The sequence below is a fragment of the Spermophilus citellus genome (genome assembly GCF_964194105.1).
Source record: "Spermophilus citellus genome assembly, chromosome: X".
Classification (NCBI taxonomy): domain Eukaryota; kingdom Metazoa; phylum Chordata; class Mammalia; order Rodentia; family Sciuridae; genus Spermophilus; species Spermophilus citellus.
In genome coordinates this window covers 8,635,347-8,657,893 of record NC_138190.1, presented here as the reverse complement: position 1 = coordinate 8,657,893, position 22,547 = coordinate 8,635,347, and the positions used below count along the sequence as shown (strand labels likewise).

The following is a 22,547-nucleotide window of genomic DNA, read 5'->3' as shown; positions in this document are numbered from 1 at the left end:
CACCTAGCATGTGCAAGGTACTGAGTTCAATCCTCAGCACCACATAAAAATAAATAAATAAATAAATAAATAAATAAAAAATAAAGATATTGTGTTCAACCAATACTAAAAAAAGAAAGAAAATAAATAGGGAGAAGACTGAGATACTTCTGATTGAAAACAAAGCCTAGCTTCTGGCTCTGATTTAGGGGCTTTCACTGTTTTTGCAAAGGAATAAAGGAATGGAAAGGAAAGGAAATAAGCTCAAAAGCTGTTGATTCTTGACTCCTTTCAATGAGCCAAATATTTTCACAAACATTATACCATTTGATTTGATTGTCAAAAGTCTATCATCAGACCCATTTTTAGGAAAGTAACACCGAGGCTCACAAGTGATTTGTCCAAGTTCTGCAGACATTGTATGGTAGAACTAGACTTGAATCCCAAAGCAGACTGAAATCAGTAGTTGTCCATTCTGAACATATCCTAACTTAGTACAAGCACACTGCCCATTTTCTCACTATCCTTACTTCTTTTTATCGGGGGGAGGGATGACCAGAGATTGAACTCAGGGACACTTGAACACTGAGCCACAGTCCCCAGCCCTATTTTGTATTTTATTTAGAGACAGGGTCTCACTGAGTTGCTTAGAGCCTCACTAAATTGCTGAGGCTGGCTTTGAACTCTTGATTCTCCTGCCTTCACCGCCCTAGGTACTGGAATTACAGGTGTGCACCACCATGCCCATCTTCCTTTCTTTTTAACCCACTGTTTTTCCCTGTCATCAAAGACAGCTTATTTCTAGTCCTGATTTTAAAATAAAAAATAATGCCAAATAATATTTGCTTCTTCTTCAATACTCTTTAATGAGTGCTGTTACTAGTTTGAGAAATTGATGTTACCATTCCCATAAATAGTGGGACATCAATTTTTCAATTGGTTTATGTGCTGGCACATTTTCCCCAAACTCCCCATTCTTCCTCAACATGTGGGAAATGGGGCATGCAAACTGAGATTAGGGACCACTATACAGAAAAATTCCATAAAGAGGTATAACTCAAGTCTTTGTTCTCAAAGCATAAAGCATACTACTTCATTAGTTTAGCATTTCATGATTTGCAAAGTGTTTTCAAATATATTCTCTGATTTAATTCACACCAACCTCAAAGCAGATGCTGTTGGTGCTGCACCAACATCTGTCAGTACTTATGTTCCCTTGCAAGCATATGGATTTCTACTGCAAGTACCCACAACTCTCTATATGAAGATGTTCTCTGGCTGAAGCATGCTTGGCCCAAGCCAGGGATGTTAGAATGCTGGTGAGTTCCTTCCCTAGGGAGAGCTCTGAACCAGTGATGGACAGGAATTGGTAGATAAATACTTCTATGTCCTTGCTTTTGGATAGGACCCATAAGTGCTGGAAATGAATGCAGACTGAAGTCAGGAGGGTCCAGAAGCTGTTCAGTTCTGCAGAAGGGCTGAGGGGCATGGCAGTCCAGTGACCACAGTGGTGCCCTCCCTTACTTTCATGGCAGTGTAGAAGTGCCAGGGAATTAGCTTCTTCTTGGAGCAGTATTCACTCAATGTCAGATGGGACTCAGTGCATATATACCCCAGCTCCCTTATCCCTCCTCTAGGATAATTCTAAGCCTTGCATTTTGCACTAGTTCCAAGATTTCCCTAATTAGATTGAGCTCCTGTTCCCCATGGTGAAAACTTGCCTGATAACACACCATTTATTGCCTCTTTATATCCCTTGTCTAATTTCCTCATGCTCTATCCACTGCTTCTTGGGATGCCTCTCCCATTAACCAGTTGCACACAAATTCTTGTCTCAGTATCTCTTTTAGGGGAACCCAGCCTAAGATAGCAAGTAAGAGACGAATACTGTTCTCATTCCACCTTCATGTATGAAAGCAATGAAGCAAGCAAGTCTAAGTGACTCGCTCAAGGCAAATACCAAGTGGAATAGTTGGGGTGTGCATCTGAATCTTTTTTGGGGGAGTACCAGGGATTGAACTCAGGGGTACTCAACCACTGAGCAACATCCCCAGCCCTATTTTGTATTTTATTTAGAGACAGGGTCTCACTGAGTTACTTAGGGACTTGCCAATTTGCTGAGGCTGGCTTTGGACTTGCGGTCCTCCTGTCTCAGCCTCTCCAGCTGCTGGGATGACAGGTGTGTGCCACCATGCCCAGCCACCTGAATCTTTTGATTGGGACTGAGCTCTCTGAGACACTTTATTAAGACACTTGCAATAATAAAGCAATCATGAAATTCATATGGAAAAATAAAAGACCCAGAATAGCAAAAGCAATACTAAGCAGGAAGTGTGAATCAGGTGGTATAGCGATACCAGATTTCAAACTGTACTACAGAGCAATAGTAACAAAAACAGCATGGTACTGGTACCAAAACAGGCGGGTGGAGCAATGGTACAGAATAGAGGACACAGAGACTAATCCACAAAGTTACAACTATCTTATATTTGATAAAGGGGCTAAAAGCATGCAATGGAGGAAGGATAGCATCTTCAACAAATGGTGTTGGGAAAACTGGAAATCCATATGCAACAAAATGAAACTGAATCCTCTCCTCTCACCATGCACAAAAGTTAACTCAAAATGGATCAAGGACCTTGATATCAAATCAGAGACTCTGCGTCTGATAGAAGAAAAAGTTGGCTCCAACCTACATATTGTAGGGTCGGGCTCCAAATTCCTTAATAGGACACCCATAGCACAAGAGTTAATAACAAGAATCAACAAATGGGACTTGCTCAAACTAAAAAGTTTTTTCTCAGCAAGAGAAACAATAAGAGAGGTAAATAGGGAGACTACATCATGGGAACAAATTTTTACTCCTCACACTTCAGATAGAGCCCTAATATCCAAAGTATACGAAGAACTCAAAAAATTAGACAACAAGATAACAAATAACCCAATCAACAAATGGGCCAAGGGGCTGGGGATGTGGCTCAAGCGGTAGCGCGCTCGCCTGGCATGGGTGCGGCCCGGGTTCGATCCTCAGCACCACATACCAACAAAGATGTTGTGTCCGCCGAGAACTAAAAAAATAAATAAATATTAAAAATTCTCTCTCTCTCTCTCTCTCACTCTCTCTACTCTCTCACTCTCTCTTTAAAAACAAAACAAAACAAAACAAAACAAAACAAAACAAAAAAAAACAAAAAACAAATGGGCCAAGGACCTAAACAGACACTTCTCAGAGGAGGACATACAATCAATTAACAAGTACATGAAAAAATGCTCACCATCTCTAGCAGTCAGAGAAATGCAAATCAAAACCACCCTAAGATACCATCTCACTCCAGTAAGATTGGCAGCCATTATGAAGTCAAACAACAACAAGTGCTGGCGAGGATGTGGAGAAAAGGGTACACTTGTACATTGCTGGTGGGACTGCAAATTGGTGCGGCCAATTTGGAAAGCAGTTTGGAGATTCCTGGGAAAGATGGGAATGGAACCACCATTTGACCCAGCTATTGCCCTTCTCGGACTATTCCCTGAAGACCTTAAAAGAGCGTACTACAGGGATACTGCCACATCAATGTTCATAGCAGCACAATTCACAATAGCAAGACTGTGGAACCAACCCAGATGCCCTTCAATGGATGAATGGATTAAAAAATGTGGCATCTATACACCATGGAGTATTACACAGCACTAAAAAATGACAAAATCATGGAATTTGCAGGGAATTGGATGGCACTAGAGCAGATTATGCTTAGTGAAGCTAGCCAATCCCTAAAAAACAACTACCAAATGTCTTCTTTGATATAATGAGAGCAACTAAAAACAGAGCAGGGAGGAAGAGCAGGAAGAAAAGATTAACATTAAACAGAGACATGAGGTGGGAGGGAAAGGGAGAGAAAAGGGAAATTGCATGGAAATGGAGGGAGACCCTCATTGCTATACAAAATTACATATAAGAGGTTGTGAGGGGAATGGGAAAATAAACAAGGAGAGAAATGAATTACAGTAGATGGGGTAGAGAGAGAAGAGGGGAGGGGAGGGGAGGGGAGGGGAGGGGGGATAGTAGAGGATAGGAAAGGCAGCAGAATGCAACAGGCACTAGTATGGCAATATGTAAAACAGTGGATGTGTAACCGATGTGATTCTGCAATCTGTATACGGGGTAAAAATGGGAGTTCATAACCCACTTGTATCTAATGTATGAAATATGATATGTCAAGAGCTTTGTAATGTTTTGAACAACCAATAAAAAAAAAGACAGTTGCAATAGTAGGGTTATTATACTTCTGAACAAAATTTTCAACTTTCTGTGTTTCATTAAGGATCCTGGAAGAAAAAGTAAAAGAAGAAATCTGGTCAGTTTGGGGATCCAATGAGGACTCAAATAATTCCTTATGGGTGCTTAGCAAGTGTGAAGTAGAACTGGGTAGAAACTGTGAGCACTGGGAGGATTGTGCTATGGAACTCCTTTTTCCTAACCAGGAAAATGGACAATAAGATGTCTAAGGCTGAGAAATTTTTTATTTTTTTATTATTATTTTTTTACCCATAACATTGTGTTTATTAAGTTTTATTTTTTTCTAGAGCAAGCAACCATAAAAATTAAACAACTGGTTAAATAAGAACTGTTATTTTAGAGCATTGTACTGTCATTTTTTAAAAGCTAAACTTGGTTAATATAAAAACATCAATGTAATTGTGATGCTATTAATGTGCTCATATCTTCCAGGTATACTTGAATCTAATGTATGAAATATGATATGTCAAGAGCTTTGTAATGTTTTGAACAACCAATAAAAAAATAAAAAAATAAAGTTTCTACCTTACAGACTTGTATACCTGAGAAATTTTTTTAAAAGGAGGAAAACAAGATGTAGGAGCTGGGTGATGGGTTACTAGCCTTTGAAAAGATTTTAGGAGAAGATTCTCAGATCAAATTTGAAGGATGAAACCAGAGAAGCACTTTCTTCATGGTGGAGACCATTCCATAAACCAAAAAGATAAAACTAAAGAATGTACTTGCAGGGTAAACACAAAAGGGAATCTAATTAGCATAGGTTAGCACTACCATCTACAGTGGTAAGTGAAAAAAATTTGAAAAAGAAAGAGAGGACAAAGGCATTCATATTTACCACCAAGGGAAATCTGTGTAGAGATCTCAATTATAGCCACATATAATTTATCATGGGTAGTAGTTCTAAACAAACTGAAGAACTAGGTATTATGCCCAAGAAATTCCAGATAATAAAATTTTGGTAAACTTCACAAAAATGGTCCCAATTCTTATCTCCCCCTATAGCCACACCCTTTGTAACACAGGTTGAACATCCCTAATCTGAAATTCAAAATGTTCCAAAAAGCTGAAACTTTTTAAGCACTGACATGACTTCACAAGTGGAAAATTCCACACCATGAAACTGTTATATGCACAACATTATTAAAAATATTGTATAAAATTGCCTCCAGGATATGTGTATATGGTATATATGAAACAAATAAATTTTGTGTTTATATTTGAGTCCTATCCCTATTGATGTCTCATTGTGTATATGAAAATATTAAAAAAATCTGAAATTGCAAAGACTTCTGGTATTAAGCACATCAAACAAGAGATACTCAACCAGTATAACTTTGTAGACCCTTTCTTGACCTTTAAGTCTAGGCCGGCCTTGTGACTTGCCTTGGCCAGTGGAATATGGCAGAAGTGATGTGCCAGTTCTGGGCCTAAACCTCAAAAGGCCTGTTTGTCTCTGTTCTATTTCTTGGAAGTGTCTTTTGAGAACAACCCTGGACTAGACTGTTGAGGGATGAGAGGCCACATGGAACAGAGCTGAGCAAGTTCAGTTGTCCTAGATGAGGCCCAGACATTTGAGAGAGCACAGTTAAGATCATTAAAGTCAGAAAGCAGGCCTGCAACTGACTCCAGACATATGGCTGAGCCCACTCAGCCCAGCTCAGATTGGCACACTGCCTAGATGATCCAGGTTCATAAGCAAAAATCAACATTTACTGCCATAAGCCATTGAGAGTTTGTGGTAATTTGTTACACAGCATTATTATGGCAACTGGTAATGGATTCAGGGATGTTGGGCCAAATTTTAGTACATGGCAATTTTCAGGTTGTAGACCCTCAGGTGTTGGGGTAATTTTCTCCCATCTTCCCATAGTCTGCCTCAATTCTATCCTTTCAGTGTCAGGTGGGAGTGGCAAAGAGAAGAAAATAGTTATACTATATTGTAATTATTGGTACTAATCATGCAAGGACTTACTATTTTTTTAAAAAATTTAGATATTGATGAACCTTTATTTCATCCATTTATTTATATGCAGTGCTGAGAATTGAACCCAGGGCCTGACAAATGCTAGGCAAATGTTTTTGCCACTGAGCCACAACTCCAGCCCAAGGACCTACTACTTTAATATTGGTACTGGGTATCATGATGTAATGATTTTTCCCTCAGGGGTTGAAGCAGTGATTCCAAATCAATCATCTCATTCTATGAAAAAATGAAAAAGACATGGGACAATGTGAGAAAGCATATACTTTGGAAAAAGAATTATTTACCTTTGTGTTCCACTTTGGAATTTGGCACTTTTCTTTGGACAAGAAACAGACCAAAATCTCCTGCTTCGTTCACCTTAGGGGCTGATAAAGGACACTTGGTTAGTTAAGAAAAAAACCTAAAATCCCACATGGTCTGAAAGCAAAGATCAAATCACTGAACAAAGAAAGTCTGATCATGCATTCTAATCACAGAACGTATTAGAGCAGTGTCTGCCATTTCCAAATGAGTCACATTGATTCCAGTTTCCTTATTTAGAACATCTTTTTGCAGAGGTTCTCTTAGCATCTACATTCCTGAAACTTTCCTTATCACCAGGTTTTGGAAATATTTCCTTGAGATTTTTACTATTAAAGGAGATAATGTCACTGGTATGATATTTCTTGGACAGGTGGACTTGTGCCTACTTACTCTTTGATTAATTCAACCTGGCATTTGTATATTTGACCACCCATCATAGAGCGAAGAATAGACAAGGCAAAATACAGAGGAAGTGACAAGTGTCAAATAAGGACATAAGGAGTCTTAGTGTGGGGATCCAGGCTGGGTTAATATGGGAGCTGTTCTGGATGGGCTGAGACTTGTAGTGGGGTTCTGTATAGAAACTGATGAAAAGAGAGATATGGTGGTCACCTAGCTCATGCAGAAAACTTAAGCTCTACTATAACTTCCCACCACCCCCGTGATTTTTTTTATTTTGTCTTTTAAAAGCATAACCACACAACTGTGAAGTTCCCATTTCATAGAGTGGGCCAGTGAAAAGTATCTTTAAGAAGTAAAAAGGTAGAGCTTGGTCAATCCACATGGCAAGGGTCTCTCTGATTTGGGAGGTAGGCCTTATGGAGAGTTTGGCAGCTAGACATCTGTGCTTGCAGGACAAACAGCTTACTGGGCTGCTAGTGGGAAGACAGAGTCTGCCCCAAACAGGGAATGCTCAAGTATGCCCAGCATACTTGGTTTGGTATCTGTGGAAGGTGAACCTGACTTCTTAGGACTTAAGACCCATTCCCATTTTACTTAAGTTGTGAAACTGTCTATTCTTCTTTCATTTTTCCAGGAGGAATCACAATTCATCTTTCATGAAATGTATAAAGTAATAAAGGTGATACTCACAAAACACATCTCCTCGAAGGCTTTTCTCCTGCTCCACATAATTCTTCAGGGGTTTCTCTTCTCTTTTATCTTCTTCAAGCCCCTCTTTCATCCTCTCTTCATTCCTCTTATTTTCTCCATTAGAGTTCCCATTCCTAGAAACAGTCTCTTCATAGCTGAAGGGTTGCAAGTTAACCTTAGGGTGGCGAGTCCCAGTGGGTCCTGGGGTGACATTTTTAATTTTTACCTTCTTTTTCATGCTATTTTTGTGGGCGAGCAACTTCTTAATTCTGTCTTTGATGGTCCCAGGTGCTCTGAGGATTTCCCTTGCAGAATTTTCAGGTATAACTAAAACAAACAATAATAGGTAAGAAGTTCCAAATTGGTTGATAATTAGATCACTCATGAATGATGGAATATTTTAGAAGGATTAAAGTATAGTAGGTGACTGCATCCAAAATGAACCCATATGGGGCTCTAACATGTGAGATTTTAGGATAAACTATATTTGTCTGAAGGAGTTCTAATATAATGACACACTTCATTTTGCTTCAGGAACTACTTTAGTGAAATATTTGCTACTACCCAGTTGGATTACAGATCCTGAAGTAATGGATTTTCTAGATTCATCTAATATTTTTGCTTTCATGTGCACTTTCTCAATCCTGATATTGTTCAAGTAGCCATAGAGATTTTTTACAAATTTGATGTTCAAAGACTACGACTATAGCTTAGGTCAAAACATATATGCCATAATGGACCATTTGTGACTTACAAACATGATGATTTGTGGTTCAATGTCCTTCCCCTTTCTCTCTCCCCTTTTCATTTTCTTCAATTCAGCCAACTACTATCTAAAGCTGAATGATTTTGTTTATTGAATATTTCTAGAGAGGCTTCTATATTTACTAATTTACATCCATTTTTCTATTTCTTAACACAAAACTAAATTGCTATAAAAATATAGCTCTAGATTGACTCCTTCTATCCTGAACTGTGATCCACTGGGGTAAAATGATAACACTGGGGAAAAAGTGTTAGTGTAGAAAAACTTAAAAGGTAGGAAAAGGTCAGTTAGCGAAACAGTCTCATTTTGTAGATGAAGTAACTGGGCAATGCTAAATGACTTGACCAACCTCATTAGCTATCGAAGGCAGAGCTAGGGTTTGAGGGTAAAGCATATATAAATGACTCTTTTATCCAGTCCTGTTTCCATGGCAGGGTTATTCCTATTTTAAGGTTAAGGGTTATTTTTTCTAGACTGGTTCAAATTTCTGGAGATCTATGATCCAATGATACCTGTCCCTTTTCCAGGGCTATACTGAGGATAATTAAAATATCCAACTGATGTAAAAAAAGCAATTTATTTCTTAAAAATTAAAAACAATGATCTTTATTTATTTTTTTTTAAAAAGAGAGAGAGAGAGAGAGAGAGAGAGAGAGAGAGAGAGAGAGAGAGAGAGAGAGAGGAATTTTAATATTTATTTTTTAGTTTTCGGTGGACACAACATCTTTGTATGTGATGCTGAGGATCGAACCCGGGCCGCACGCATGCCAGGCGAGCGCGCTACCGCTTGAGCCACATCCCCAGCCCAAAACAATGATCTTTAAAATCAAATATTGTCTTGTTATAAAATATCTAGGCCCAAGCTAGTCTAACACTAAGCAAGAAAGACTGCAATAACACTTGACTCAATTCACTCAATTCTACTACTTAGAGACAGTGTAGAGGAAAGTGAAAGAAAGAAGTAGATATCAATTTTGGTGCCAAAATGAATATGATAAAAATAAACTGGATTAGGATGTTATTAGAATATTTTCTTGGCAATGTTTTAATCTCCTCTGCTTTGTTCCTTCTTCATCACTTGGCTAATTAGATCTGTACCAAAGTAGCAGCAAAATAAATAAGGAGAAATTCACAATATTTTGAGTAATCGAAAGGGGAAATAAAAATGCTTTGAGGGCTGGGGCTGTAGCTCAGTGGTGGAGCACTTGCCTCGCATGTGTGAGGCACTGGGTTCAATCCTCAGCATCACATAAAAATAAATAAATAAAAATATTGTGTCCATCTACAGCTAAACAAATATTTTTAAAAAATTCTTTGAAAAAAATATATTTTTTTGGTACCGGGGATTGAACTCAGGGGCACTTGACCATGGAGCCACGTCCCCAGCCCTATTTTGTATTTTATTGAGAGACAGGATCTCACTGAGTTGCTTAGCACCTTGTCATTGCTGAGGCTGGCTTTGAACTCACAATCCTCCTGTCTCAACCTCCCCAACCATTGGGATAATAGGCGTGCACCACCGGGTCAGCAAATATATATGCTTTTTTTGTTGTTACTGGGGAATGAATACAGGGGTGTTTAACCACTGAGCCACACCCCCAGCCCTTTTTTGACTTTTATTATTTAGAGACAGGGTCTCACTGAGTTACTTAGGGCTTTGCTAAGTTGCTGAAGCTGGCTTTGAACTCATGATCCTCCTGCCTCAGCCTCTGAGCTGCTAGGATTTATAGGCATGTGCCACCATGCCCTGCTATGTATGCTTTTGATTAATACATTGCTTTCACTTTGATATCAATCTGAGGCTACTAGGACAAAAGTGTGGTATTTCTTTCGATGAATATTCTAGTTATTTATCATTGTGACAGACTGTACTTATAGGTATGAAACAAACTAGTACTAATACCAGTGGTATGTCATTTCTAATTTTCCTGACCTTCACATGGCCTGTTTCAGCTCCTTTGCCAGAGGTCTTGATTTTAATGTGCTGATCATAATGTACCTTCCTCTGGAGGCCCCACTGTGTAATTCTGTCCACAGCTTTCTGAATCTTTTCTCGGTACCCAGCATGAAAAATTAACAGGAAACACCAATTCCCTGTAAATTTCCTTTGTGCAATCAGTAACATAAAACTAAGGACCTTTAATAAATAACCAGGAGAGGAGAGGGTTTCAACCCCATTGGGCAAACCTAAACATCTGTTTTCAGTTTTTGCTTTGAAGTTTCAAATTTTCCTACTGAAAAGAAAAAAAAATCAAAACATCATAACCTTTGTAATGCCAACAATTTCGTTCCCTTAGTGTGTAAAGAGAAAGCTGAGCGAAGATAAAAATGCAGTAAAAAGATATGCATATATATAAGCTTAACTAGATTTGCTTTTATGTAGGTACTGCTGTTTAAAATTTAACATAGTTGATGATTGTTTTCTCTTAACATTTCTTGATTATTGTATTTTCTTTTTGAGAATATACAGATGTGAGAGGAATTTGTAGTAAGAGAGTCTTAGGCCTGTTTGGAGCACTCAGACATAAAAATAGGGAATTTCAAAGTCTTTAGGTTTATGGGCCAGTCTTTTGTAGATGCAGTTAACAAAGTCTCTTGTGAAGGATTAGAGATTTCTCTAAAATCCATTTTGTCAAAAACTTCCACCTGAAAAACTTAGGTTTAATCTCATATCTCTGGAATAAGACTATTAATAGAAGATCACTCTTAGGTAGAATATCTAACCCAGAAGGAATATGACTTTGACATTCATTCACCTATACTTAGTTCATCAGATGACCCCATATCATGTGATAGTACAAATGTTCCACCAAATGAGCTTTGGACACAGTCCTGGGAGGAGTTGCTTAACCACAGGTGAGGGTGTACTGTACCAGGGGACCCAGGAAATAGGAAGGGCTAAGATGGGACAAAAGCTGATCCAGAACAGTTTTATGGGGAGGGCGACAGAAGGACTTCTCCATCACAGGGGATTAGCCACCCACCATGAACACAACTGCCCTATGCTTAAGCCCACTTTCCTGGACTTTACTCCTTCCATCTCTAGCCATATGTCCTCAAATTAATATCCAACTACTCTTAGCCCCAGTCTCCCCATTTAAAAAATTGGGATAAGAAGAGGATTTTGAAAGGTTTAAATGAGTGAATACAGGTCAGGCACTAAGATTAATGCCTGGCACAAACTCAGGATATGTTTGCTATTATTTTTAGAATTAATCACCAGAAGGTTTAAAATCTTTTACTGAGTTAAAAATAAAATTCCCAGGCCCTGCCTCCAAATTTCTGAGGTTTATGCTGTAATTGAAGAAAAAAAAAATTGGGACAGCCTGGTTTTCTCAAAACCTCTCTTATTAGGGCTGGGGATGTGGCTCAAGCGGTAGCGCGCTTGCCTGGTGTGCGTGCGGCCCGGGTTCGATCCTCAGCACCACATACCAACAAAGATGTTGTGTCCGCCGAGAACTAAGAAGAAATAAATAAATATTAAAAAAATTCTCTCTGTCCCCCTCTCTCTCACTCTCTCTTAAAAAAAAAAAAAAAAAAAAAAAACCTCTCTTATTGGGTAAATTGTGTATAAATTGAATAAGAAGTTGCTTTTCAATGGGAATGATTGTTAGATTTTGGTAAAGAAACCTTTGGCACTATTATTCCTATTACTAGCACATGCTTATTGAACATAGGTGGAAGGTAAGCCTTTTAGATTGATATTTGTTTCTTCTGCATGTATTGCTTCATTTAATTATAAAATTAACATCAAGGGCCAGATGCTACCATTCCTATTTTGTGGATGTGGAAACTGAGGTACTTAAAAGTTAAATAATTTGCTCTCAGGCCACAGGTAGTAAGCTAGGAAGCCAGGGATCTAATTAAGGTAACCTAATACCTGGTAACTTGATTGACATAGTTTCCTTTCATGAATTGACCATTACTGCCCCAACTGAGTACTATCCATGTTTTCAATTTCTTAGAATGAAGTATAGCTGCTGTCAAATCCAGACCAAAATATTTAGCAGTGTAATAATATTCACTTATCTTGTATTCCTTTTTCTTTTTGATATGGGGGATTGAACCCAGAGGGGATTAACCACTGAGCTACATCTCCAACCTTTTTTATTTTATATTTTGAGACAGGGTGTCACTAAGTTGCTTAGGGCTTTGCTAAGTTGCTGAGGCTGGCTTTGAACTTACGATCTTCCTACCTCAGCTTTCCGAGCTGCCGGGATTACAGGCATGTGCCACTACACCCAGCTCACTTATCTTAGTATGGTAAAAAACAAACATCTATGTATATAGGGTGCTTCTTCCTTTGGGCCCAGATGGTGTATAAGGATAATTGACCAACTCTTCTTTGTTGCTGCAGTGTAGCGTCTGAATTTTTCAAAACAATGAACTCATGATAAAAGTCACTATATTAAAAGCTGGGGGATGGGTAGCTCAGCAATAGAACACTTGCTTAGCATTGCCAAGGCCCTGAGTTCCATCCTCAGCACTGCAGAAAAGAAAAATAAAGGCTGCTACATCAATGCTCTATATTATATAGTAGCAATTCATGCACACATAAATGTATTTTGCAAGCTGACATTATATAATGCTGGATACACTTCTCTCATTTTTGTTTTTATAACTTCTATGCCCATAAGGGTAGAATTTTGGTTATCCTTTAAGCAATGGGTGTTAAGACTCATTAAGATCAATTTTCAACAGAAACATAGATGTTTGTTTTACAAAGAATGAAAGTAAAATTAAAAGGGAGGACAAATAATATAGTGAATGCTCCAAAGATGACTTTCTCCTTTAAGTAAACATTCTAGGGAAAGACTAGAGAAATAATTCAGCTGCACAATGGATGAATAACAAAATGCATAATTTTCAGATGTTGAATAGAATGGTGTGATAAATTTGAGGTTTCAAACAATAAAGAAAATTTTGTTCTACCCTCAAGTATGGGGGTAAATTTGAATCGTCAAAGAAAAATGAAAGTCTTCACATAAGAAATGTTTGCACTGATGTGGAATTTATAATTTCAAAGAGCTGAGTTACAATATAGAAAACATGGGCTGCAAACAATTGCCTAGTTGTATGCTTAAAGCGATTGGCTTCCTTTGGAAATGAATAACACATTGTGGTTTCAAGGGGTCCAAAGGATGATAAAGACGACTCCAGGTTTATTCTGGGAAATTCTTTCTAATCCCTTGATTCTTAGACCTGGGGGTAGGGGAGAGGATGCTGAGGGCCATTGCCAAGTAGGAATGACGCATCGAAATTTCCTTGCCAGCGTACCCCATGTTAAATGGACTTGCCTTGGAAATTCGCTGTGACATTGCATGTGTGTTTGAGAAAGGTGACCCTGCTCAAGGACCAGGGTGGATCCAGGATTAGGGTGTATCCTGCAGGTTTGAGGAAGTATCCCGCTCCTTGGGTTTAGGGCGTTCCCGGTTTAAGACAAGTTTAAGGCGTTCCCAGTTTAAGACAATATGGGTTTTAGGGAAGTTGGATGTTGAAGATTATTGCTGCTGGGAATAGGGCGTTCCTGCTGCTTGAGTTCCCGTTGAGTTCTCGTGAGATTCAAAAAGTATTGGAAAAGAAAGCCTCGTGGAGTAGGTGAATTGGGCGGCAGCAGAACTGGGATTTCCCCAGAATGTGTGTAGAGGCCGGTGTGAGTTCGGGAATAAAGAATTGCTGTGTGAATCTACAAAGCTGTGAGTGGCTCGTGATCTTGTGCTCAGCCAAGACTGTGGCAAGAGGATATGTGGGGGGGAGTTGCCCACTATTTTCCTGAGGCTTCTATATTGTATGCACAGTATTTTCCATTTACCTTTATAGAATTTCAGAGTAGCTGGCCTCTAACAACTGATTTAAATAATAGTAACAACAATAGTAACCATAGTTAACTTTATTGAGAAGCTAGTACTCTGTACCTAGATGAACTAAGTTCTCCATCTATATCACTTTGTTTAATCTCATAATGGACTTCTGAGAGAGGTATTTGTCTTAGTGTGGGTTCTCCAGGCAAAACCTAAGACAAGGGTTTGGGTGTAGGTGGTTTATTTGGGAGGTGATTCCAAGAGACAGAAATGAATGAGAGAAAAGGGACAGTGAGATAGGAAGGGAGGAAAAACAAAATATGGTATCTTGATGGGCAGGTTCACTGTGGGTAATGGGGTTCATTCCCACTGGGGATGTCTGGGAGTCAGTGTTGAAGACAACTTAGAATTGTTCTACCTTGTGATGGGGAAAGTAGTGTATTTATCCATAGACTCTTGTCCCTCGCTGGCTGGGGGCGGGGTTCTCTAGGGGTATTGACTTTCCCTATCTATGAGTTAAATCTTCAGGAGTCTGGGTAGCCTTTTAGAGAAAGTGTTGAGGCCACAGTCTACTGTACAGGGGCTAGAGATATGCATGGAACTGTCCATCCTGCCTCATTGGGGTTAGGGAGCTCTAAAGGACTGTGGTCTGACCCAATACTAGCACCTGTCTTATCTTGGACAGGAGAAACTGAGCTAAGAAAGGTTAAGAAACTTGCTACAAGTCACAGCCAGTGGAGGCAGAGCTCAGATTTAAATTCAGGCCTCCTGTTCCTGGAATGTACATATTCACATTTTGGTGGCACGAAAGAGTGTTAGGTATGGGTCTCCAAACATTTATCCAGTATGGACAATTGATTTATTCCATCTCCTCCCTGGAAGCCTCCCAAGGTTATGGCATCCTTCCCACCAAAGTACAGCTCTCTTTCTCTCTCTCTCTGAATCATGCTTCAGAAGGACATCATTGGGTACTTCTACCTAGAGTGATAGAATCCATAGCATTGAGTTGCTGGCAATTGAGTAGTCATTTAATCCTACCTTCAGCCCAATATAGGAATCTCTCCCAGAGCCCTTGGCCTTAAGGCATGTGGCAGTAAAATGCCCCTACTCTTTGAGGTTCCTTGTTCCATCATTTTAAAGAATGTACTTTCTACCCACTGGTTTTAGTCTGCTCTGGGAAGCCACTTTTATTTTGCATTTCTTAAAATATTTCCAGGCACAATTTATGCTTTTCCAGACTGAATGCTGCTCAGTTATTCTGCCAGTTCTAATAGAATTTGATTTCCAGACTAATTTTCTTTCTTTCTTTCTTTCTTTCTTTCTTTCTTTCTTTCTTTCTTTCTTTCTTTCTTTCTTTCTTTCTGCACACACTCTTGTCCAGTGGCATTCAACCACAGCCCAGTGGGTACTACAAAACTGTATGAGTCTGCTACTAAATATCCATCATGATAAATACAGTTTGTTTTTGCATGATTGAATCATCAGGAGCATTGGCTAAATGGGGACATAGGATGTGGGTGCAGGTCAAGGGACAACTTGCATCCATATTTATTGGAACATGTGGGAAGTCTGTAGGGCAGTAAACATAGTCAAATGATGAGCCAGTGCTAGAAGGAACGTGAGCAGAGGGATAAATCTGGCTGACTTTAAACACTGTAAGACACTGTTTACCAGGGGATGGCTTGTGTTGTAATCATGGCTGACTTGTGTTAGCAGATATTCCAGGTGTTCACAATGGTTCCTAGTTTTCTTCTCTCTCAGGGCACACAGCACAATTATTGTTTTTGTGCTCCTTGAAGTTAGACACTCACATACTGAATTAATTAAGATCTGGCACATGGTTGTTCATGCTTCTTTCCTGGTTGTGACAAATTCTAAGGCCCTGGATTTATGTCCTTGTACCATAAGATGGTGAGGCCTCAATCAGCTTGGGTCCCTAAGTGACTATATGGAGAAGAAATCTCCTGAAAACTCTTCAGACATACTGTGCATGAGAAATATACATTTATTATTGTTGTAGTTGTTCATAGCAGTAGCATTTTGTAGTTGTACATCTGGCTTATAAAGTTTTAACTAATAATCATTAAAGAATTCACCAGTGGCAAGAACAATGGGGCTCTCTGCTATACAATCAAGAAAGTGAATCCAGGCCTGTGGATGGCAGATAAAGTGATATCCACTACATTGTACTTTGTTTTGGTTGTGCATTCTGGAAAAAGCCCTGATTCACATTAAAGGATTGCTTATTACTACACCATAATGTAGCCTATCCTGACAGATAAATTTTCTTGGGGTCTTTTGTCCATACATCTTATTTTTCAGTATTTAAAAATATGCTGTGTCCAGAAAAATATGATATGTCCCTGCTGTTCTTTTAGTTTCGTGCCTACAATGTCATGAGTATTGGAAATATGATCTAACTAGCAAAGAAGACAAAGGTAAGGCAGAGTTAAATTTAAACACCACACACACACACACAGAGAGAGAGAGAGAGAGAGAGGAAGATGAGAGATATGAAGAAGAGAGAAAGGGAAGAAATGGAGATAATGCTTTAGTAGGAATAGCAAAAACACCATACTACTTACCAGAACACTGAAATCCATTGCCTTTATAACCCTGCTTGCATTTACACTTGAAGGATCCTTGGGTATTGAGGCAATTGGCATGGAGGCTGCACGTACGGGTATTCATGGAACATTCGTTTACATCTAAAAATGTGAACATTCCAGTGAACAACTTTATGGTAACAGGGATTGCTGAAAGACTACCCCTTACTTGAGCAACTCCAAGGCCAACCACTCAACACCCTCAACAAACCAAGTATTGCCTGAGAACTGAGAGGTGTTCAAAATTCCACGCACATTGGCTAAGAGCCCTGACTTTGCCTGATGCCTGCCTGGTATGTAGAAAGCATGTCAGCAGCTCACCTTCCCCACAGCAATTTCAACCCTTGCTTATGAATGCTATTGAAATCTGAAAGATATTTGGGTTTTTGTTTTAACTTTCTCATTTGTCTAATTTAGAACTCAATAACAGATTCAGAAAATAAAATCTATATTTGGAAGGGCTTGAAACTCTTAACTCACAAAAGATGAGCTCAGCCAGAAACTGTTGACATCATCTGAACTTATAGGCAGGGGCATTTGTTCAAAGCATGCCAGGAGGAAGGGTCAGGCTGGTCTGAGCTTGTCTGCTGGTTTAGAGGAGGAAAATTTGCCAAATTCCATCCAATCAAGAGGTTCCTTTGCTCTACTCCATCCCACTTTCTAGCTACATGTTTGTAGACATAAGCACACAAAATGGCTTATTGTTTTTAATTCAGCAAAAAGGGAGCTCAGATGCTAATCTTAATCACTTTAAACCTCAAAGATTTGTTTTCTTGTGAATCTCTCTATGTGAGTGCCTACCCTAACTGTGGAACTTCCCCTTGAGTGTCAGGAGACAAGATAACACTCTATAACATAGAGTTATTGGATTACAGAGCTAGATGGGTTTGCAGGAGGGTGCAGGGTCCAAGCTCACCACAAATATGGGTTTTATGAGCCTGTGTAGAATGGTCTTTGTGTTTGAGAAGATTTGAGGGAAGAACTGTGGAGGTTTCACAAGACTGTTCAAAACCCAGCAATCAAGGATTGCCCCAACACGATTGCACAAGACATGTCCTGGAAAGCCTGAGTGTGGGGTTGAAAACAACTCTGTTTTTCCCAACTGTTAGCTTTCCATGTTATGCACACACCTTAGTTACACATGCTATGTGAATATAAATCTAGAGGAAGCCCAAATTTCCCTTCACTGTAGGGTAGCATATCAAGGGCAACAGGAATTTATATGAGGGTTCTGTGAATACCCTACCTCATGTGCTCACTGAGGTTTAGAATCCCTTCACTACGGAATAAGATACTTTATTACACACAGATTAGGCCAATAGCTGACTGGTATGAGAATCTTATCAGAGAGTGATTTTTGGGGACTGTGGAAAGGGAACAATTTATTTGGAGCTCTAACTATGAAAAGGCTAAAAGAAGAGAGAGGAAAGAGCATGTGTACTCATATCCTTTATGTAATTTACTAAAGCCCCCCTGATGGAGACTTAGGAACAGACCACTGAGATCTTGTTTGTTCTCCATTACCAAATGTAACTATCATTTTATGATTCCCATTTTTAGATGTGTAGATGGAGACAGAACCAAAAAATGTAAACAAAACCAAACCTACCAAATTAAAAAAATCCCACAGAATCATCCAAAGATATTTGCCTCCTTAATAGAGATATAGTCCTTACTTTAAGTCTTTGTTGACCTGGTTTCCTAATTGATGTCACTAGAGTTTTCTAAGTGCCAGAAACTTGAATAATATCATCTTTGTTGTTGTTGTTTTGCTGACCAGTATAGTCAATGGTTTAAATAATAGATTGAATTGACATCAGAATTATCTGTAGAGAAGCTTTCAGGTGTGATGGGGAAAGGAAAAAAAGGAAAAGTGCCATTGAATCTTACCTATGCAGTCATATCGGCCACTGATATATTTCAGTTCAAAACCAATGTGACACTTGCAGTAGTAACTTCCAAATGTATTGACACATCTTCTATTGTAGGGGCAGACTGCTTTACTGGAGGCACATTCATCAATATCTAAGGTGTAGAACCAGAAGGTGTTAGTGATGGCAAGAAAACTACCCCTAGCACATGCTTGTGTGCACTCTCTCCTGCAGCATGTGCTGTGTATGCACATGCATGGTTTCCTCACCTGATAAATTGATTATCTGGTGTCAATGTCATCTTCTGGAAAGTATTCTAGGTCCTCACCAGTCACATGTACAGCTTTTCCCTTTAGGAGTTTATATCACTATGCACATCTTTTCTTAGAAACCTTGCTGTGATGCCACTACTTATCTTCATAACTGCTCTGATGTTAGTACTTGGCTCTTCTGGGGCAGGGTGTATGTGCCTGGCACTTGGTACTTATTCATTACTTGTGTGCTGAGTGGGTGCATATTTCTCCCACAGATTACATTGTACTACATATACAATTTTAAAAACAGAGTCAAAAAGAGTTTGCTATACTTTAAGCCAACCAAAATACATAGACATTTAAGATTTACAGTTTACAAAAGAATTATTCCATTTTCAAACTCCTCCAAGGCTTCTGCAAAATTAACTCAAATCACTGAAATGTAGTTACATAGGAATGAATTTCTGCATAAATAGTGGGTCTAGTGTAACTGTGGAAGGATGCAATTTTGGCCAATAATAGGCATAGTGCTTTTTTATTTTATTTTATTTTATTTTTTTTACCATTGAGGGTGATGTTATAGAAGGGCTGGCAACTCTGCTGACTAATCAACTAAGACTCAAGTTTTACTTTAACTTTCAGATATCAAATCAAGTAGATGATTTGTTATCTTTTTGGACCTGTGATTAAAAATGCAAGTTGGTGCTGGGTTACTGTTCGAATATCTTGCATTCTTAAACTAACAAATGTGTGTTAGATGGACCACAATCTCTTTTCAGTGATCACTTTCATACACATAGCTTTCTCTTCCAATTAAAATGGCACTCAACAAATCAAAGAAGTGGGTAGAAGTTTGGATTTATTGTGGCCAAGATTTAGCCTTGTCATGTATATATTACTATACCAGTGAGTACTAACTCTGTGAACCTAATTAAATCTTAAAGAGAAGACACAATTTTAATTCCTATGTATATGTACTTTAGAGTGCTTAACTGATATAGGACATATTTGGCTGTTTGAGTTTACTAAATGCAGTTTTCAAGTTATATACATTTGGGACAAATAAACATTCATTTCCTTGACTGAACCATATTTCTATTGCATTGAAGAAGTAAGGTTCTTAAATCATCTTGCTATTTGCTTATTTAAATCAGAGATTAAGAACTATTTCAACATTCTGATATGGTTTGATATCCCTTATTAAGGCTATGTGCTCACTTAATTATAACTATTATGTCTATTTGGTACAATACAATGAAGTTTTATGAGTATATACAATTTGGTGATTTAGCATAATTGAAATCCACAAAGAAACCAAAGCACAGAATAAATAGAGTGTGGCTTCCATCACTGAGGGTCCCCTTGAGTATTACATACATAGCCCTTCAGCTTTTAAAGTTTCCATACCTCCTATTTATTGCTTTCTGGACCTGTGATGTTCTGTTCAGACCCTCACTTGGGCCAGGCTGGGAATACTGGGGAATGATGTCCCAGAGCAATGTCCCATCAAAAAGGGGCAGAAATTGATGAAAAAATACCCAGTATTCTTGCTCTAGAGAGAAAATTCAGAGGCAGCTTCCCCCAGTCTCCCAGAGGTACCCATATATTATTTAACCTGTTCATGAAATTCACCTGACACTGGTACCTTCCTTTCCCTTGGCCATTTTTCTACTCTTCAACCAATGTTTCCTGGCATCACCTCCCAAATGGACTGCTCAGTCAGCTTCTGTCCCCAAATTACGATACAAAACAAGAGAAGGAGAGAGCAGGACACCAAAGTTCTTATGTATGGATTAAATTCAATACAAAGTTATGGATAAGTATCCTTCATTCATATCTTTAAATTTAATCAATCCTTGATTAATATTGATTTAATCTGCTCATTTTCTCTGATCAGAAAAAAACATGGGATATTTTAGTTTCTATAATTCAGAGAAAGTTTTAAAGACAATGTGAAGTTGGTTACCTGCTAAGTTATATAATGTAGACGGCATGTACTTTCTTTGTGAATGTTATAGCAAAAAATACTTTTTTCCAGGAAAATATTAAGTAGAACTTGGAAAAAAGCCCAGTGGCCTTTGGGATGTTACTCACTGAATGACAACATATGAGTAGGGGAGTTTCTATCTTATGGTAATTGAAGTGAAATATGCAGGGTAAATGTACTAACATAATATTACCTTTATCCTTTTCCTATAATGGCACTAGGCAATCAGAATACTAGAGAGATGTTCTTTCTAGCATCCCAAAGTATGTTTGGAGTATAAATGGCTAAAAACACCGTTTCAGAAATGGACATATATCTGTACTTTTGGAAGCTTGCAATTTCAAGTCAATAACCTGATTGTGATAAATGAAAAAGTGGGTTTAGGGGGCCAAGGGGTGATGAGTAGAAGTAGAGGCAATTCCTGATATTCTACCTAGACAGACTCTTCCATTTGAAGCCAGGTGGAGTCCTGAGGATGGACACAGGCACCGTGGCCCTTCCTCTGTGTCTTCACAGCCATACTGACAGTTTGTCCGGGCACATGTCCTAGAGTCTGAAAAAGTAGAAAAGGATGAGCCTGCCTCTCTTGAAATAAAAAAAACATGCTGACATAGAAACTATTTTCAAATTCTGAGACATTAAGTATACCATGTAGACTGGCATTGTGGGGCAAATTTCATTATATGGGTCCCAAATGTAGAGCCAGAAGGAATCTGAGCAAGGGTGGTCTCTTGGTGGCCCCTGGGCTGGATCCCAACTATGGTCTGTTTTGTTAGCCAACACATTGAACTTGTATGTAGGTAGGGCATACAGCCCTCATACTACATCTCTCTCTCCTCCTATGTGTGCTCCTGTCACTACTTTTGTCATTTAGTTGGTCTGTATAGGGTGAAAAGTCACTGTTAACATAGATCTCCCATGCATTTATAGCCTTAATGAGAGTCATTTGAATCATAAGACTTGGTCTTTCAGGTACCTATATTAAAACATGTGTGAGATACAGCTGCCTGAAAGCCATTCTGAATGCCCTTTTCTTTTGCCATTCTCACCACTGAGGCTGGAAAACCACATACTTGTCTTTTTCCCAGCTTCCTTTGCAGCAAGGAGTAGTCATGTGAATCAGTGTGGCCAAAGAAATATAAAGATAAATCTTTACCAGGGCTCCTGGTAAAGATGTTGTCTCATGATAAATGAGACAAACACGAAAGAAGTATTGATTCTTTGGCATCACCTCTATCCCCTTAGTTTTGCCTACCTTCAATGACATCTGGGGCTGAGGGAACCATATTGTCACTATGAGGTCACAAGCATGAGAATAAAATTAATGCTCTGAGGATGGCAGAGACTGAGTCTTCCTTGAGCAGTTCTGGAATGCTTGCCTCTAACTTTTTTAGTGACTTAGATAATTTCTTTGGATTTTTCTGTCATTTTTGCTAAAAATAATTTACGTCACAAACTACACTTACCTAATAGGGGTCCAGTCTATATGGATCATAAACTCATGGGGCTAATTCATCTCAATGTCTATAACAGCGGAGCACAGTGAGTATACTCCCTCCATTCACCCACCTCCACAACATGCCAATCACCCAGGACAAGACAGATTGTAA

At 38.8% G+C, this 22,547-nt stretch overlaps 1 protein-coding gene across 2 annotated transcripts in view; it reads right to left on the bottom strand.

Annotated features, from left to right (window-relative positions):
• Window positions 1-22,547, bottom strand: part of EGFL6 (EGF like domain multiple 6) — a 62,049-nt gene that overhangs the window by 9,269 nt on the left and 30,233 nt on the right. For both annotated transcript variants that reach the window (XM_081277009.1, XM_081277008.1), the window contains 5 exons: window positions 21,371-21,490; window positions 18,716-18,850; window positions 16,805-16,927; window positions 7,653-7,979; window positions 6,542-6,622 (listed from right to left, as the gene is read on the bottom strand). In XM_081277009.1, coding sequence (XP_081133135.1) covers window positions 6,542-6,622; window positions 7,653-7,979; window positions 16,805-16,927; window positions 18,716-18,850; window positions 21,371-21,490 — 786 coding nt within the window. The remainder of the gene's footprint in view (window positions 1-6,541; window positions 6,623-7,652; window positions 7,980-16,804; window positions 16,928-18,715; window positions 18,851-21,370; window positions 21,491-22,547) is intronic.